We start from the raw sequence: 18619 nt of genomic DNA, 5'->3' as shown, positions 1-18619 counted from the left end.
GTGTGTGTGTGTGCATCTGTCTGTCCCTGCTTTCTAAACAGCAAGATCATCAGCCCTTGTCCGGCTGCTGCTTCCACTGGTTTTGCTGAATCGTCGCTTGTCCTTCTGAAGGACTGCTCCATTCTGGCAAAGCACCGGCCCACCTGGACCGCCATTTTGGATCGGAGGGCAGCCAGCTTCCCCGCTGCCAGGGCTGTAGCAGTTAGCCTCGCTCCCCTGGTAGCTGCCCTTCTGAGTTTGACCGCATCCGGCTTTCTCCCCTGCAGGCGAGTAGCAGCTCATCTGGAGGAAGTTTTCCTCCACGGCAGCGGCCATTTTGTGCCTCTCAGCAGCCATGTTTTCACAGTTCTGCTGGCTGTGCAGGCGGTGGTTGGGGTAAGGCAGGGGCAGAAAGTGCGGAGAGCCAATCACACACTGGGTGAAGTCTGGGGGCGGGGTCGATGGTGGCGGAGGGGAGAGAGACAGCTGTCTTGCCAGTGTGGCGTGGCTGGGGGCAACGGCCTTCCCTCTGCTGAACAGCCGCCTGCAACACACACACAGTTTCACACAGTCATCTAATGGGGGTTTCGGCTAAAACAGCCTGGACTCCACATTTAATTTCAGGAAGCTTAACCTGAGTCACTGGAGGATGCTGCTGTTTACCCAGATACACACACAGACCCACATCCTCACACGCATGGCTGGGCGACATGTCAAGATTAGATACTGATTGGGATTTTGACTGTCATAATGTCATGATATGGCATAAATATTTTCTTTTCCTGGTTTTACAGTAAAGGGGGGGGGCAGTTTTCTGAACTTAATAGACTGTTCTAGCTGTTCTAATATTTGCTTAGTCATCGGATTGACATTAATAATGATTGTTCAATAAAAAACGTGTGTAAATATCTTTTAAAAGCACTACCAGTCATCTCAGCAATATCATCACAATAACAATATTGAGGTATTACGTCAAAGATACTGTGTTTGATTGTTTGAGTCTGTATCACTCAGCCCTACTAGTATGTCTACACTGCAAAAAGTCAAAATCTTACCAAGATTGTTTTATTTCAAGTCAAAAATGTCTTATTCCTAGTCAAAATATCTCATTACACTTAAAATAAGACATGATCACCTTAGAAGTAAATTGTTTTTAGACAATTTGCTTGTTTCATTGGCAAAATTTGCCAGTGGAAAAAGTGAAAATTCACTTGAAATAAGTGAAAATGAGCTAGAAACAAGAAACAAATTTTGCCAATGAAACAAGCAAATTTTCACTTGAAACAAGAGATAATTGTCTAAAAACAATTTACTTCTGAGGTGATCATGTCTTATTTTAAGTGTAATGAGATATTTTGACTAGTAGTAAGACATTTTGGACTTGAAATAAGACAAATAATCTTGGTAAGATTTTGAGTTTTTGCAGTGAATCATAATGAGGCTGCTCCATTGGCTGCTGCATTCATTCTCTTGCCATTAATTCTAACCCTCTCCACTACACGCCTTACCTTAACACATATCCTAAACTAAGCCTAAACCTAACTCTAATCTTAACTCCTAACCGAAGACCTAATCGTGGCAAAAATGACCTCAATGTGCAAAAATGGCCTTGTTCTGAAGGTCTAGAATGATTCTCCCATGGATAACAGCACAGCAGCACACAGTCTTCCCACCTGCAGCAGTGCCTCCATGCCAGGTGCTGCAGCTCGAGCACACTGAGGACCAGGGAGACGCCCGACACAACCAGCATGAACACGATGAAGACGTTCTTCTCTGTGGGTCTGGACACGTAGCAGTTTACCGGATGGGGACACGGCCAGGCCTGCGAGACACAGAGAGGCGGGGATGATGAGGACAGCTCCACATGTAGGATTTTAGCCCAATACTCATGTTTTTTTTTTTTTTTTTTTTTTTGAGAAGTTAATTTAAGTTCACCGTTCCATGTTATTTTGTGATTTTACCTTGCAGACGTACAGAGGATGGAGGAAGATTCCATACAGGAAGTACTGCAGACACAGGAACACCACCTGCAGGAAGGTGCCAGTCACAGTCAGTCGGTTTCATTCATGGTATTCAGCAGTTCAGCTGTTTCTCCTGATCAAACAGAGGACTTGTAGAATTCAGGGGCTCAGTGAATTTATTTTTTGACATTTTGCATTCTAATGAGCTTTACTTAACCATTTTTTATTTATTTTTTTTAATTTTTTTTCAAATTGAATAGCTTCAGCATGAGCAAACATTCAATTACCTAGCCATATTCTTGAACTAATCATTGGAAGTCTGTGCTCTATGGATGACAGAGGAAAAAGTGAAGAAAAAGTATTCACTTGTGTACAAATATATTACTATACTGTAACTCCATCTAATGATCATGACAATAATTGTAGCATTTTGTTTTCTAGGCCTGTAAAGCCTTGTGAGACCTGATTAAATGCTATGAATAAACTTGAACATAAGTAATAATAATCATTATTTGCATAGTGCTTTCAAAGTTAGAATGTACTTTATTAAGTAGTAGTCTAATTAAAAATAAAACAGAGTCGGGTCACAGCACCCCAGGCCCTTTGCAGCATGCTGCCTAATACTACTGCAGTGCGATATGCAGTAGTATTACGATTAGTAGTATTAGTATTAGTATTAGTATTAGTATTAGTTGGAGCACTGGTAAGAGTACTGGTAGTAGTTGCAGGAGTAGTAGCAGTGGCCGTAGTATAGCAGTAGTAGCAGTTGCGGTAGAATCAGTATTAGTATTAGTAGCTGCGGTAGTAGCAGCAATAGCAGTAAAAGTAGTAGTTATTAGGACTACGCTGAGTGAAGTGCACAATGGTAGGATGTCTTGTGTTTTGTAGATTAGGATTGTGCTAGATTAGGCCTGCTACACTACATTCTATCTCTGTGTTATGTGTTATATACAGATACTGCAAGCACTCAAGATTTTCACTCATCTTTACACCAGTGAAGTGAGCGAAAAACGTGATTTGAGTCAGAGTCACTATAATATGCAGTATAATATACAGTATTAGTTGTTGTAGATGCAGTAGCAGCAGTAGTGCTGTACCTCCATGATGCTTCGTATCAGGATGCTCAGTATGTACGTCTGCAGCAGCGCCCCCTTCAGACGCACACGGCCTGCTGAGGCACCGTCATCCTTCTCTCCTCCTTCATCCTTCTGCCTCTTCTTCTCCTGTTTGTGTCCTCCTCCCTCTCCTCTCCCCTCTCCTCCTCCTCCTCCTCCTCCTCCACCTCCTCCAGGATCGTCCTCTGTGGCTCTTCCCTCTCCCTCCTCTTCTTCACGTCTCCTCTTCTCCTCTCTGCGCACAGTGTGCATGGCGTGGCCCATGTAGATCAGACTCGGCGTGGACACAAACACTATCTGGAGCACCTGGGGACACATCAGGAAGAAAAATGTATATTTGTAAAGAAAAAAAAAAGATAATGACACTACACACTGATACACTACATCGGAGTTATAAGCACATCAAATGAGAATAAAAAATGTTATGTTACGTTAACCCTTTGAAAGCTGGATTGATGTCATATGTCTTGTTTAAATGCTTGTGAAAGGCTTGTGAGGCTGTGCTCAGATGTCTTTCACAAACATTTAATCCTATGAAACCTGACAAGATTGGCTTGATTACTTTCAAAAGCGGGAAAAAACGCAATGAACCAATAATAAGTAAAAACAAAAAAAGAAAAAAAGAAAGTACTAAGTCATAAAAATCAGAAAAAACTAATTTGCCCAAATTTTTAAAAATAATTTTCTAATAATTTTCTCTTTGTCCCTCTATTTTTTAATGCTAATTTCCAGGTCATTTTCTCATATCATTTTACTAATTTTCCTGTTATTTTCCAGGTCATATTCTTGTAACCTATTACTAATTTTCCTGTTACTTATCAGGTCAGTGCTTGCTAAGTTGCTCATTTCCTTTTCGCCCATGTTTTTGAAAGAGGTCGAGCCAGTTTGCTCAGGTGTTAAAAGGTTAACAGAGAGTGTGTGTTACCCAGTATCGTATATGTGCTATAGGGAAAGCCCGGTCGTAGCAGACGTTCTCACAGCCCGGCTGCTCAGTGTCACAGTTGAAGTCCTCTTGTTCGTCACCCCACGTCGACTCAGCAGCCGTCCCGAGCACCAGGATACGGAAGATAAACAGGATGGTCAGCCACACCTGGACGGCAGCAAACAAACACGGAGAAGATATACCACATGTGTCAAAGAATACAGAATTAAACACTGTATGTAAGTTATGATGATAAAAAAAAAAGAACTTTTCTCATACAAGACTGTGAAACAACTCATCCTCAGGACTGTCATGACTCTCTTTAAAATAATACGATGAAGATAAGATGACACATTTTTGACCTAATTCACCCACAGCGATCACTAAACTTTCATCAAGTCTTCATCATATCTTATTATTTTAAAGGGCATAATGAAAGACCCATAATTTTTAATTTTAAATAACATAAACTTTGCATCAGTTTACTATAAGAAGACTAAGCCACCAGACCAGGATGCACAAATTAAACAGGATGATTATAAAATACCTTTTTTTTTTTTTTTGTATTATTATCTGTTTATATGTGTGTGGTACTTTCCTTTGCCGACATTTACAGAGGAAGTCAGACTGGTGCCTTGCTGCCTGCTATTCAACTACTTTGTGTGTGTGTGTGTGTGTATGTGTGGTACCTTGCCAATAGAGGTAGAATGTTCCTGTACTTCCTCCAGGAAGTTTCCCAGCAGGCTCCAGTCTGCCATAACCAATCAGAGAGCAGCTCAGCGTTTGAAATGCAGCTTGTGTGTGAGGCTCACCAGTCACTCTGCAGGTACAGGGGGTTTTCACCTGAGGAACAGAAAGCAGGGTCAGGTGCGTCACATGGTGTCCACGAGGACTCCTCGTTGCCTTGGTAACCGGTTATTCACGTGGCAAACTTGTCCACATGAGATGCTCATGCCCGGGCGATTGGTTGTATCCAATGAGATGTCACTCAGCAAATCAGCCGTTTTACTAAATCACATGATCATCAGCCTTTCAGAGGTCGATATCATGAATCTGGTGCCACTGACAAAACCAAAGCCATATTGGGGATTTTTTTAAAAGGAAAAATCTACCACTGGAGACTCTAAACTGTTCAATATCATCAATCAGTCACATTCAGTGCAGTTTTTTTGTGACAGAGTGGAATTTTTTGGTGTAGTCCACCACTTTTCTTCAGTCTGCATCATCTATTTTTATTTCAGTGGGTGAGTTCTTACAATTCCCAGAATGCTTATCATCAAAGCCCCGGGGAACAGGAAATATCTCCGCGTGACATCACATCATCTACAATCAGCCACTTATTCTCTGGAATAAGAAAAATACACCACAGAACAGCAAGCCAAGGGCACAAATAGCTGATTCTTAAGAGTGTTTAAGAGCTCCAGAGTGGATTTTTCCTTTAGCCCTCATAGTGGGTCAAAAATGACTCGTGTCGGTTGTGTGGTTTTTTATTTGTTTTGTTTTTTTGTTTTTTTTTACAATGTCTTTGCATTGAAAAATGTCATCTTTTCATTTTCTAGTTATTCCCCAAGATTCTTGTTTTTGATACTGGCCCATTCAGATTTTTTTTATTTTCTATTTGTACATTTTAAGAACATAAATGTTTTGTTTTACCACCCTTTTTACTACATTTCCATAAGTATGACCTGTATGCATTTCCTATGGAAGCTGATGAGAACATTTGATCCTCAGTAAATATAAAGCATATTTATTGTTGAGCACACTTCAAATATCAATAGTGTCACTTATCAAGACTATTTTACATATTATTTTTATATTATATCATATCAATATTATAAATATTATATACATTTCTTTACTTGATAACAATTGCATAACATGTACTACCACAGATGGTAGAAGTGCTTTTTTGTCTTCTTCTTCTTCTTCTTCTTCTTCTTTTTTTTTTATCATCAAATCAGCCTTTCTAGATAGTCAGCTAACACCATGTTGCTAAGTGAGCTGGTGAGTAATAGTAATGGTAGTAACTTTATTTGTACGGTGTTATTCAAAACAGCTCACTAACATTATTATAGGTTTATATTATATTAGATTATATTAGATTAGAAAGCTTTATTAACCCCAAAAGGGAAACTGGTTTGGTGGAAGCCCATATAGTATTTGGGTTGCTAGTTTGATTTGATGGTAAGAAATCCACAAGTTAAATACATTTTAAAATGTATTACACAAATAACCATATTTTAAATTAGAAATCATTGTTGGCCACACCTAATATGTTTATTGAATAAAGTTTAGCAAACATGATGAAAACAATCAGCCTAAATTATTGAAAAATGCTTTGAGTCTAATGCAGGTTATTTTTGACCCACTCAGGGAAGAGTGAAGGCTCTAATCTCCTCTGCATCTACGGGTTAAGACAAACTCACCACTTTCATGTCTCAGTTTGTCTGATGTGCGGCTGATTCAGCTTCCTGGTGGAAACTCAGTGCGGGCACCAAGAGGAAGCTGACAGTCGGCAGACATAACACAATCTGCTGCAGGGAGCAAACAGTCACACCTGTTGCCTTGAAATGTCGGACAATCTGTGGTTTAACTGGGCTGCTTGGACTGGGATCATTGGTGGTGGTCAGAGAGGGAAAGTGTGTGTGTGTCTGAGTGTGTGTTTGTGTGTGTTTTTGTTAGGGGGGTCTGTTCTTTTATTAACTTGAACCTGTGAGCCCTCTCCACCCTGTCTCTTGACCCCATTAATAAAAATGTCTGTGCCCATGTCTTAGTTTAGCCTGCGTCTTGGTTCCCACACTCCATGAGTCTGTCTCCGGGGAAGGAAATCTAGATATCCACAGTAAACACTGGCACTGTACACACACACACACACACACACACACACACACACACACACACATGCACACACATATGCACTCTGTCTGTCCCTCTCTCTGCCTCTCTCTTGCTCTTTCTGTCAGTCTCAGTCTCTCTCTCTCTCTCTCTCTCTCTCTCTCTCACACACACACACACACACACACACACTGTCCACTTTCTCAGGTCCACTTGTACAGTCTAATGCAGTTCAGCTCAGCAGCTGTGCCATAAATTCTTTTAAATCTTTTAAAATTTTTTGTCTTCCCTTATTTATATACATGAGGGGGGCAGAATATTGGAAACACGTCTCAATAAAATGCGGTCCAGTCCAACAGCAGCACAAACTATGAGCTCAGTGCCAAACATAGAAGTGAATGAACACCTCTGTTACTGTGACAACAACAAAAGCTGAGCATTACAGGCAGCAGGAAAGGAAACTTTTAGTCCAGTAATTTTAGGCCAAAATTGGGGTCAACCTAGGACAAATTGCAAGAGAAGCAAACTCAACTGATTTTGTATCCTCAGTTTGTCCTGAGTGAGGGGAAAAAAGTCCCAAGAAATCCCATTGGTGGAAAGTTTTGAAAATCACCTATTTATGACCACATATTACCGAAAAACACTGTTTTTAACACACAGGGGAAAGGGGTTCAAAATTTACTTTCAGATATCACTATAAAAATTCACAAGTTGATTACACACACAAAACCAAGAAAAAAAGTCAATTACAAGTTATTTGAATTATTCTGTTTACACATGCATATCACACATTATCTAATTTTATATGCACTAATTGGAATATAAGGAATAAATGCCAGAAGAGACATTTAAACAGTAAATTAAAAGGTTACTATATATATAGTAACCTAAATTTTAGTATAATTTAAGTTGTTGTACCAGTGTTCCCTTAACCTGCCACATCACCTCTGTGCTTCACACAGTGATTCCCTACACTTCCCAGACTTCCTTTCAGCAGCTCCATACCTGTAGAGGGAGTCACACTGAAACCAGTAACACAGCAAGAGAGCGACAGTTTTTCAGAAAACATGAGTTTCCCTTTTCTCAAAATACAAAATGTCTGTGGCTGCATTAAATTCTGGTCAGCTGAAGCTGTTTGTTGTCCATGGAGGAACTGATGTCTGTACCTCACCAGTGATGGACTTCTCCTTGTATGATTGTAGAAATTTGGTGCAAAATGAAGAATGTTAAATGTCACCAAAATGTGACATTTAACATTCATGCTTGAAAACGATGGAAACTTTATGGTAAAAATGGCATTCTGGGTGGATATGCCCAGATATTTGTGTCCCACTCATCGAAATGTCCCCTAAAGGCAAAGAGAAGCATTTCTGGTGAAGAGGTTTGATTTCTAAATGTTTTCTGGACTGTCTAAGCTTTTTGAGATCTTACAGTTATACTGAAGCGTTCCCCCTGTATTTGAGAAGGTTGCAAGGTGAGATGAACTTTTTTTTTTTTTTGTCCCTGAGGACAATGTCGTCTTGGACATCAAAGCACCAAGGTTGTAAACAGTCCAGCGACAAACAACAGGAAACAATGTACAGCCGTCACCACGGAATAAAACCAGTTCATACAGTCAGCCTGTCACACAGCACACCACAAACAGTTTATATTGGATGTAAAAAAAAAAAAAAATCCTACTACTCCTCAAATTATAAACGCATGCATCAAATTCCAAATTGATGCTTTTAGATGTCACTTCCTGTTTGTCTGACAAGAAATGGACACTAGTTTCAAGAAACCAACAGACTTGGACTCCACCCGTGTGTCTCTCTCTGTGTGTGTGTGTGTGTGTGTGTGTGTGTGTGTGTGTGTTTATGTCATTCACAAGTGCTCCCAGCATTATTAATAACAATATTACTTCCTTCTATAGACTTTCTCCTGACCTTCGTGTCTTTGTGTGTGTGTGTGTGTGTGTGTGTGTGTGTGTGTGTTTATGTGTGTGCCCACTATCAAGACAGGATGCAGAACAATACTAAGGACTGGATAGTGGGCGCACACACACACACACACACACACACAGGCGGAGCTGCCTAGAGAGGATGTGCTACTGTGATATTAAACCACACAAATTTTACTTATCAGCACATTTCAAAGCTGAATCAAACAATAAATCATTTACTGACAACTTAGTAAGATAAAAAAAAATGAATATGAGACATGAATTCAATTGAGGGTTAAATAAATAATAAGAATAAAACAGGCAACTAAAGCAAGAATACAGAAAAGCCTGTGAAAAAATAAAGTAAAGCGATATTAGCCCGTCAGGACGTCCAGCAGCAGCATAATGACCGCCACACAGCTACATCAAAACATGCAGTCAAAATGTATTTCTTTTATGAATTGAAATGTACATTTATGTTTTCTTTTGTGCGTGAATTCTTCATATAAAGGCAGTGATGTGTCCCAGAGTTTCCCCTACCTTTATATAGAGGGTTTGGGGTTTAAAATAATTTTGTTTATCTGGATTTCAGTGATAACATTTATTGTCCAATGATGATGATAAAACTGCAGTTTCAGAGGCTTTTCTACACCAACAAGAACAAAATTCTGGGGCAATCACCAAATACTTCATGCAATTGTTAATTTAAAGATTTGAGAAGCCAAATATGGGCACAAAGTATTTTCCAACAAACTCTAATCAGGATGTTGAAAGTGTTGTGTGATTTGGAAAACACACTCAGACACCCCTCACCTGACTCAGGCTGTAGATACAGGCAGTCCCGGGACGGTGGACACTGACTTATTGGGGAAATCTGAGTTGGCTCAAGTGGAAAGTCTTCCTCTTCTTCTTCCTCAGCAGCTCCTGTTGAGGTGCCTCTGAGCAAGGCACGTCACTCCAGTGCAGCTCCTCAGCAGCAGATGTGTGTGTGTGTGTTTCTCACCAAATAAAGGCTCAAGTAAAAGTCACAAAAAGAGTGTTGTTCCAGCGATTCCTCTTGTGTGCATGTGTGTGTGTGTGAGAGAGAGAGAGAGCGCCTGTGGGACAAACTTGTGAGAGTCCAGATGTCCTCTAGTTGTCTTCTAGTTGTCTTCCGCACCTATCCAACAGCGAGTGTGTGTGTTTGTGCCAGCCCAAGTTGAATAAGTGAACTTCTCTGTGAACTTGAGGGACAGCAGACAGATGACAGGGCAGAGTCCAGGGGTCTGAACTGAAGAGGGTGTGTGTGGGACTGGAGTTTGTGAAAGCCTTGTCCCCCTCCTCCTCCTCCTCCTCTTCCTCTCTCTCTCTCTCTCTCTCCACCATCTCCATCTACAGAGGAAGTCACCCTGGTGCCTTGCTGCCTGCTATTGAACTCCTGTGTGTGTGTGTGTGGTATCTCGCATCTAGAGGAAGTTCGATATTGTATTAGGACACAATGGTGGCAGGTCCCAGTCCTACATTCCCCCTTTCTGTCTATTCTTTTCTTTTCTATACGTCGGCCTCTGTTTCAGTTTGCTGACTTTATTGGCTTTGTTGACTGACAACAAAGTGAAATTAAATTGTCAGAACCCCACAGACAACAGGTTAGACATTCAAACCATGTTCAGTTGATTAATTGGTGTGAAAACGTGCATCACAAAATAAATCCTAATCCCTCAGAAGTTGTGAAAAGTAACAGGAATGTGAGTCTGAAATGTTACAGTGGAACCAGCACCAAGTAACCAGTTACTTTACTAAAGTAACTTTAGTAAAGTAACTTGAGTTTACTTTACTAAAGTAAAGTACAGTAAAGCTCGGTGTGAGAAAACATTTTAGTTAACTGAAATGAAAAATGGAAACTAGACTGTAGAAAAAAACTAAAACCAATTGAAACAATATTGTGTACTTAATAAATACAAAAATAGTCTTTACTTTTAGCCTTTATCAGTTTAGTCAAATTTGGGAAGAGACGTCGACATGACTGTGAGTCATCTGCCTTCAAAAAATGTTGTTTGGATTGGAATAACTAGTCTGAACTTATTGTATCTTTACTCTGACAAACACCACCCGTATTATAATAATAAAAAAAAAACAAGATAAAAGTAATACAGAAACTAATAAAAACTAAACTAAAACTAAGCATGTTTACATGATAAAAACTAAACTGAAATGAGCAAACGCACTCCAGAAACTCTAAACTAAACTGAATCGAAAACAAAAAATAAAAACGAAATAAAAATATAAACTAAGGAAAATTCAAAACTACAGTAACTCTGCAAGTAACCCCAGGAGGTTTCATTTACACCACATTTTAAAAAGTGAAAGGGATAGAGAGCCAAAGGTCACAACAGATCTCTACAACAGTAGAGATCTAAATGTGTCGAGCTGTGGCTGAATTAATGAATTTATAAGAAATTTAGTCATGGCTCAAGTTTCATAGTGAGCCATACAACTTCCATATGGTTAAATGAGGAAGATCCAATCTGATTTTTGATTTTTGTCACAACTTCAAGAGATGCCTCAATGCGCTCAATGAATGCAAGTAACTAAAAAAAAAAAAAAAGTTTAAAAAAAATGAATAAAAGTAACTAATTACATTTATTCACATTACTGTAATTGAGTTTTTTATGTGCTTGTACTTTTTAAAGAAACAGATTGCAGGGCCTTTCACAGTAAACAGTTAGTTAGCAAGACATGCAAGAGTAATCTGTCTTTACTTATTTGGTGCACTTTTTTTCCAAAAAAAAAAGAAGGGAATACAGTGCATATAGGTCTCTCATTTTTGTAGTTCACTTTTGGAGTGATTCAAGTTTTTTGTGAGGAGCTCTGTAACCGTGTGGACAGCTGAGGAAATAAAGCTGAAAAGGTTTTGTCTGTCGCTCTGTGTGCAGGCGGCTCAGGACAAGGGATAACAATTATAGTGATAATAATAAAAAAAAACTTCATTTCTATATATCTGTTCAGGGAGAAAAAGATGGGAGAGAGGGGAGGGAGTGACCGTGGAAAGAAAGTGTGTGCGGCAGAGAGAGAGTGTGTGTGTGACAGAGTGATGGGAGTGTGTCAGCCTTAAGAATGACAGTGTGTGAGTGTGAGCAGACCTCTCATTCCTGTCAGCATCTCCTCTCCTGCTCTCACAGCCCCTATCACAGAATGTGTGTGTGTGTCTTTGCATGTATCACACCTCTGTTATCATCCTGCATTAAGCTCGTGAGCAGGGTGATAACATACCTTGCCTTAAATGAGCACACACACTTGTGCACACAAACAGGGACGGACACACACACACACACACAACCACGTATACACACAGACACACACTCACACTCTAGCTGACCTATTAATTCTATTTTTACCACAGGTACTGCTCAGTTGGTGTTATATTGTACACCAGGAGGGTTTATCTGCCCTCAGCAGCTCCTCTGACACGAGGCGACAGTCACACTGGATGAGAAAGAGAGGGGGAGAGAGAGAGAATACTAAGAGTAGCATGAGGTGCAAAGAGTGAGAGATGAAGGAAAAGGTAAAAAGAGGGCAACGAGGAGAGACAAAGTAACAGAGAGCAGGAAGGATGAGAGGGAGATGAACTGAGGGAGAGAAAAAAACTGAGCCATGGTGAGATTCCAAAGTCTCTGAGAATATTAAAGATGATGATGATGACACTAATGTGCACTAAAGACACAGAAACTCATATTTGTAAAGAAACTACAGACAGTAATGAGTGTGACTGAGGTAAGTTAGTGATCCTAATTTATTCAGAACACACTTTTTTCACAGGAACCATTTGAACATAAAGTAGCAGGTAAACAGGTGTTACTAATGAAATTAATTAAGGTTTGACAGAGCCTTTCCAGTGAGACAGCATGAATACATGAATATCAGGACCCTGGCTCTGTTATGCACGATTCATTTGGTGCATGTTTATCATAAATTCCAGTTTGCAAGCAGGAAGTGTACATGAACAGCTTCCCAATTTGTTAAAAAGTTTATTATGGATGCTTAAGGAGACATTTTTAGATTCATTATTCAGTGTCAAAATATTACATATTTCAAGGTCAATATTGTTTTTTTTTTTGTTTTTTTTTTGTTTTTTTTGGTCTGCTTGAAAACTGGTGAAATTGGAATTCATAATAATGGAGAAACTCCAGTTAAAAAAAGGAATGTATAAAAATGACTGTTATACTCACTGTAAACTGCAGTGGATATGAACACCAGCCCAGTGTCAAAAAACTGTGTGTGTATTTGCACATGAGGACAAACAGTTGTGTGAGATTTTCTGTGAGAATCTTCAATATCATCTGGCCTGCATCTGGGATCAGATGCACAGTTTCAGATTTTAGAGTTAGGTTTAGGCATGTGTTTTTTTCCTAGCTTTGGATAGGATCTGGGCCTGATGTAAATAATTTGCTGGCTTCAGGGCCATTTTTATGAAACTCCACCAGGAGGCCATCTAATCCTGAAGATTTTCAGTGCAGAGCAGTGTCAGCCTTTTTTGTTATAAATGTCATTTAAAAGACACTTGTTGAAGTAATGATTCACTCGAACTATCTGCCTTTTGTTTTATTTTTCTTTTAGATGAGATTTTCTCAGTGTTTTCTCTTGGCTTCAGGGCCATTTTCAGCTCTGACTGAATGGCTGATGGTCCTGACCTGCAGCTCAGCAGATTTACCAACATGGCCACTCTGCCCTCTGCTGGCCACAGTATGACACTGCAGCCTGCAGGACGGCTCTCAGGCTGAGCTTTGTAAAAACACTTTAAACGGCATTTTTACAGACACCTTACATTATAGAGGTCTTATTCCAGTGTTTAGGACATGTACACTATTAGTACACAGTAAGGGTTTCTCTGTAAGTGGCAAGAAAATCTCACAAAATCTCAGACAGTGTTTGAGTCATGGCAAGAGACTACAGTTTAAGTTCAAGTTTATTTAGAGCCCTATATCATAACAGTCAACCCTGACTTAATCCTCATAGCAGGCAAGAAACCCAGCTCAACTGGGAGAGACTTTAGGGGAACATCTAAACTGGCAAAGACTAAATTAAACTAAAACAGGAGAGACTGAGGCTCCCTCAAAGCTCAAATCAGAATAATATGATCCATGGCTTACAGATAATAAATGTGAGTGCCTAGTGAGAGACTGAAGTCAAAAATCTCACCAAGGTCTTTAGCTGTAGAGTTCTGAGAGATGAGGCAGCTGTTGAAGTTTAGGATAGGATCACTGAAAAGATGCTTTTGCGTAAAGGGACCAATGACCAGCATTTCAGTCTTGCCAGTGTTACTTGTTTTCTCTCAAGAAATGTGGTGGACGAATGAAAGACAAAGTGGAGGGTCAGGTGCCTCTGCTGTGGCTGTGGCACTGAGAAACCCCCTGCTGGCCCGGACACTTGCATTAAAACACAGCAATAAACATTTTTACAGCTGATCATTAAGAATGGACTGGTATAAACTGGTGTCCTAATTAAAGAAAAAACCAACAAATCACATGAATTATAAAAGCTCTCAAACTGTCACAGTTTTCCCATATTGCCAAGCATACTAAATATCAGTTTCTGTGGCTGTAAACAAACATGTGGACATGAGTGTCATAAAAATCAGCTGTCATAAGGTGTGTACACACAAGGTCATCCTCACAGATGAGTGTGAAGACGGGTTTCTTCTCAACGCTCAGTGCAAAAGAGTTCAAGTGATCATCAAACTACAAACATGAGCTTTCTCACTTCCACTGCTCATCCTGCTGATCAGAGGCACTCACCCTGTAACGGGACCCAACTGTGATCTTTTAGAATAGAATCTCTCAAAACGAAAAAACAACACTCTTTCTGATGTTTTAAATGTTGTATAATCATTCTTTGAGGTATTTTGTCCAGTGTTGTTAAAGTTCCTTACAGATAATTATGATTGACAGCTCAGTTTCTCCTCGGCTGTCCCAACATGCCAGCTGGTCGCGTGCCTTTAACTTCTCATTCCTCAGGAAGATAACTCATGTCTGTGTGTGTGTGTGTGTGTGTGTGTGTGTGTGTTTGAGGGGGTGTGGGGTGTTTGCCTCTGGACAGCTGGCCTCTTTTCTCTCCTTGCATCCCTCCTCCTTTTCCCTGCTCTCTCTTGTCTTTCTTCTCATAAGTCAGACATTGTGTGTGTGTGTGTGGGTGTGAATGTGTGTGTGTGCAGAGCAGAGCAGACTTCACTGAACAGCGACTGGACAGAAACTCAGCGGCCGGATGGATCCACAGGACTCACTCTCAGTTTGGATTTAGATGTTGACTGACTGACTAAATGTCTTCTGAGTTCTTCAAAGCCGACTGACTGTTTGTAGGCTGACTGTCTGTGGAGCGACTGATTGACTGGATATTGCCTGCCTGAGCGGCTGTTTTCAGGCTGACTGGCTGGTTACAGACTGACTGCTTGTGGACTACTCGTGTTTAGACCGGCACGGTACAGCTGCTCTACTTTAGTATTATTAGTGTTATCAGGGATACTATTAACATCAACGGCAAAATGAGCCATTTTATGATCAGTATTATTATGGAAAATGTCAAGTGTAGCAAGTCTAGTTTCATATTCAGACAATTTCACAATTATTAAATCAGTTTCTCTTCTTTCCTCCTCCAGATGATGAGTCTTTTTGGGTTCCTGTTGCTGTTGCCCCTCTTTTCTCCTCCTGTCTCCTCCTCTCCTCTGGCCAAGGTAAACCCCTTCAAAACTCATGTGCTTTTTATTTTATTTTATTTCTATTTTTACTTGCACTATTTTCTGGAAAACGGCAGCAGATGAACTTTTATTAGCTCCAGCTTAAGACTGCGCAACCTTTCGTATAAAAAAAAAAAAAAAAAGATGATAATGAAGCTGATGGTAGACTTCTAGACAGACAGAGGGACAGACACAGAAGGCAGTATGTTAGTAAAGTAAAAGTAGAGAGGGGGATCGTAAACAAGTTGATGTGAACTTAGGCTCTAATTGGCAATTGATCGCCAGGATGCAAATAGTTTAAATGACTGATCCAACAATAAAAAAAATAGACTTTCCCCAGACATCAGCTGACACGCTAAATGTTTTTTCTATCACATCAGAGAACAGTGAGCAATGAACAATAACAATGACTCAAAAATTCACATGAAATTGGTAAAAAAGTTACAAGAAAATTACATGAAAATGAGTGAAAAAAATCTTGTAAATATACGATAATGATAATTATAAATATAGTTTTCTAGACATTTTCCCCCATTTTTCCCCTCTCTTGCTCTTTTATCTTTTGTTTAATCCAGTTTTCAGATCACTTTCTTTCTCTCTCTTTCTCTGTTTTTTAAATTTATTTCCAGGTAATTTGTTTGTAACTTTTTACTAATTTTCTTGCAGTATTTTAGGTCATTCTTGCTGAGTTGCTCATTGCCTTTTTTCCATGTTTTTGAAAGAAATCAAGCCCATTTGTTCAGGATTAAAGGGTTAAAAGCATTTAAACACAAGAAGTTGGACGTCCATCCACATTTCAATGGGTTAAGCAGTTGACCTCATTTATCAGTTCGGCATATTAATCCCATTTCCATGAATAAAATACTGATTTATTTGTTAAGTGTTCAGAGAGTCTTGTGGGAACTGGAGTTTTTCTGTCTTGATATGAACTTTTACATCATCCCATTATTGTGCTCACTTTGTTGCTTTTATCACTGAACTGGTTGATGTGTGTGTACATGTTAGAGGTGTGCACTCACACCTGCATGATGACAGCAGGGTGAAGTTACATTTCTCAAGGTGTTTAGACACATTTGCCTTGCACCAACTGGGACACAGACATGAGAGAGCAGGTAGAAATGAGGGCAAGTGGCTGTAAACACAGGAGTGCTGGCAGGTAAATTGACGACTTCAGTGTAAACTAATTCTGTTTCCAGTTCTGACTTCCTGCTCCATCAACTGCCAGGTTATTGCTGTCATTCCATCCTGAGTGTAAATCCAACAGAGGCAGGCAGTCAGACAAGACAAATGTTGACTTCTGACCAGAGGAAAACAGCTTAGTCTGGGGTGTGTGTGTGTGTGTGTGTGTGTGCGCGTGCAGTGTCAAGGTTTTAAAGAGATGTTGGTGTGTAATTAGAAGTAATGTGAAACATGTTTTCCTCAGGAAGCTGTCAGTGTGTAACTGAATGATATTTTCCAAGGAACTGTGTTTTGTTCAAGAACCTCTCTCTCACACACACACACACACACGCACACACACACACTGAGTAGGTCGTGAGGTATGTATGTGATTAGAGTTGTGAACAGCTCATCTGTAATAACAGGCTCTCCAGCTGTTATCCTGCACACTTGAAAAAACTTTTTCATGTAAAAAACTAAAGCTGCAGCAGAACTGTTTTGTCTGCATGGAAAACAAAACAAACAAACAAACAAAAAAACACTACAGGCTAAATAAAAGAATACATTTAGATAGATAGATAGATAGATAGATACTTTATTCATCCCGAGGGAAATTCACATCTTCCAGCAGTATCCACAAATTCAAAATACAAAATAAGAGACACCAGAAAAAGACACTTAAAAAGGCCTGCAGTAAGTACTACTAGTAAATAAGTAAGTGGTCAATAATTAAATACTGTTGGGATGTTTAGTGAACTTCAGTTGAAAATGTCATGTAATAAATACATAAAGAAATGGATAAATAGATAAATAGATACCAAAAGCCCAACTGAAAGCTAAATAAAACCAAACTGAAATACACATAAAAACTGAAAACCATATGAATATGATAACTAATCAAGACTCTTTAACTATAACAACCCAGCATAACATCAGATAACATTAAGACAGGATGAAACCTTAATGATCCTGATGGGAAACTGAGTTGTTGCAGCAGCAAATAGTAACAACATAGTAAACACACTGGCATTTCCAACACATCTTTAGAAGACCGCATCAGTTGGAAGATTACCTAAATATTGATTCCTAAACATGGAATTTTGTAAAACAGCATGAACATGATCACCACTGCCAACACCAGACAAAAAGGGGAAATAAAAATGTTAACCTCATTGTTAATATTATGCCCTAAAAACTGTACAGTGCAGACCCAGGGATTAATATTCATCATAAAGTTTCCAAGGGACAGATGGAGAGAAACGGGATGGATCGAGAGAAACAAAGGATGGATAGAGAGAAACAAGGGATGGATAGAGAGAAACAAGGGATGGGTAGAGAGAAACAAGGGATGGATAGAGAGAAACAAGGGATGATAGAGAGAAACAAGGGATGGATAGAGAGAAACAAAGGATGGATAGAGAGAAACAAGGGATGGGTAGAGAGAAACAAGGGATGGATAGAGAGAAACAAGGGATGGATAGAGAGAAACAAGAAGAGAGAAAAGAGGGAGGAGTGATGGAGGGAGGATGACAAGCATTGAGAGTATTTTGAGAAGATGAGCTGAAAGTGAGAGGGAAGGAGAAAGGGATGGAGGAAGGAAGAGATGGACAGAGAGAGAGAGAGAGATGATATACTCTGTGTGTGTGTGTGTGTGTAGACGTGTGTTTTGCTCGACTCAGCTGGTTGCTAACAGCAGGTTTGTAGTGTAGCAGATGTCAGCTGGGACTTGCAGGCGACAGATGTTATCTATTGTCTGGATATATGTGTGTGTGTGTGTGTGTGTGTGTGTGTGTGTGTGTGTGTGTGTGTGTGTGTGTGTGTGCGCGTGTGTGTGTGTGTGTGTGTGTACATGTGTATGTTAAACTGTGTGACCTATAAGTATAAAGGAATGCTTGGAATTTAAGTGGAAACGCCTTTATAGCAGGTAGCTACATTTTGAATTGTTATCTGCGTGTGTGTGTGTGTGTGTGTGTGTGTGTTCCACCTCAATATGACTGCTTCTTTTAATGAGTCCATGTGATT

At 39.7% G+C, this 18619-nt stretch overlaps 1 protein-coding gene across 1 annotated transcript; it reads right to left on the bottom strand.

The window, feature by feature from the left end:
• Nucleotides 1-4753, bottom strand: LOC115372401 (gap junction alpha-5 protein-like). Its single transcript, XM_030070263.1, has 6 exons — nucleotides 4667-4753; nucleotides 3981-4145; nucleotides 3038-3361; nucleotides 1941-2006; nucleotides 1653-1801; nucleotides 1-523 (listed from the first exon to the last, which is right to left on the bottom strand). Exons 1-6 carry the CDS (start codon nucleotides 4733-4735, stop codon nucleotides 34-36), a joined length of 1263 nt encoding a protein of 420 aa, XP_029926123.1. The 5' UTR covers nucleotides 4736-4753; the 3' UTR covers nucleotides 1-33.
• Between the last annotated feature and the right edge of the window lie 13866 nt (nucleotides 4754-18619).

Source organism: Myripristis murdjan, chromosome 15, assembly GCF_902150065.1.
Source record: "Myripristis murdjan chromosome 15, fMyrMur1.1, whole genome shotgun sequence".
NCBI classification, from domain to species: Eukaryota; Metazoa; Chordata; class Actinopteri; order Holocentriformes; family Holocentridae; genus Myripristis; species Myripristis murdjan.
This window is presented reverse-complemented; position numbering and strand designations above follow the sequence as displayed.

Bases quoted from the DNA above. Each gene is read 5' to 3' on its own strand.
- LOC115372401 (XM_030070263.1), bottom strand. From the start codon at position 4,735: ATGGCAGACTGGAGCCTGCTGGGAAACTTCCTGGAGGAAGTACAGGAA. The intron at 3,362-3,980 runs GTAACACACACT...ATGTGTCCCCAG, and splicing joins TAGCACATATACGATACTGG to GTGCTCCAGATAGTGTTTGT. The intron at 1,802-1,940 runs GTAAAATCACAA...TGTGTCTCGCAG, and splicing joins ATCCTCTGTACGTCTGCAAG to GCCTGGCCGTGTCCCCATCC.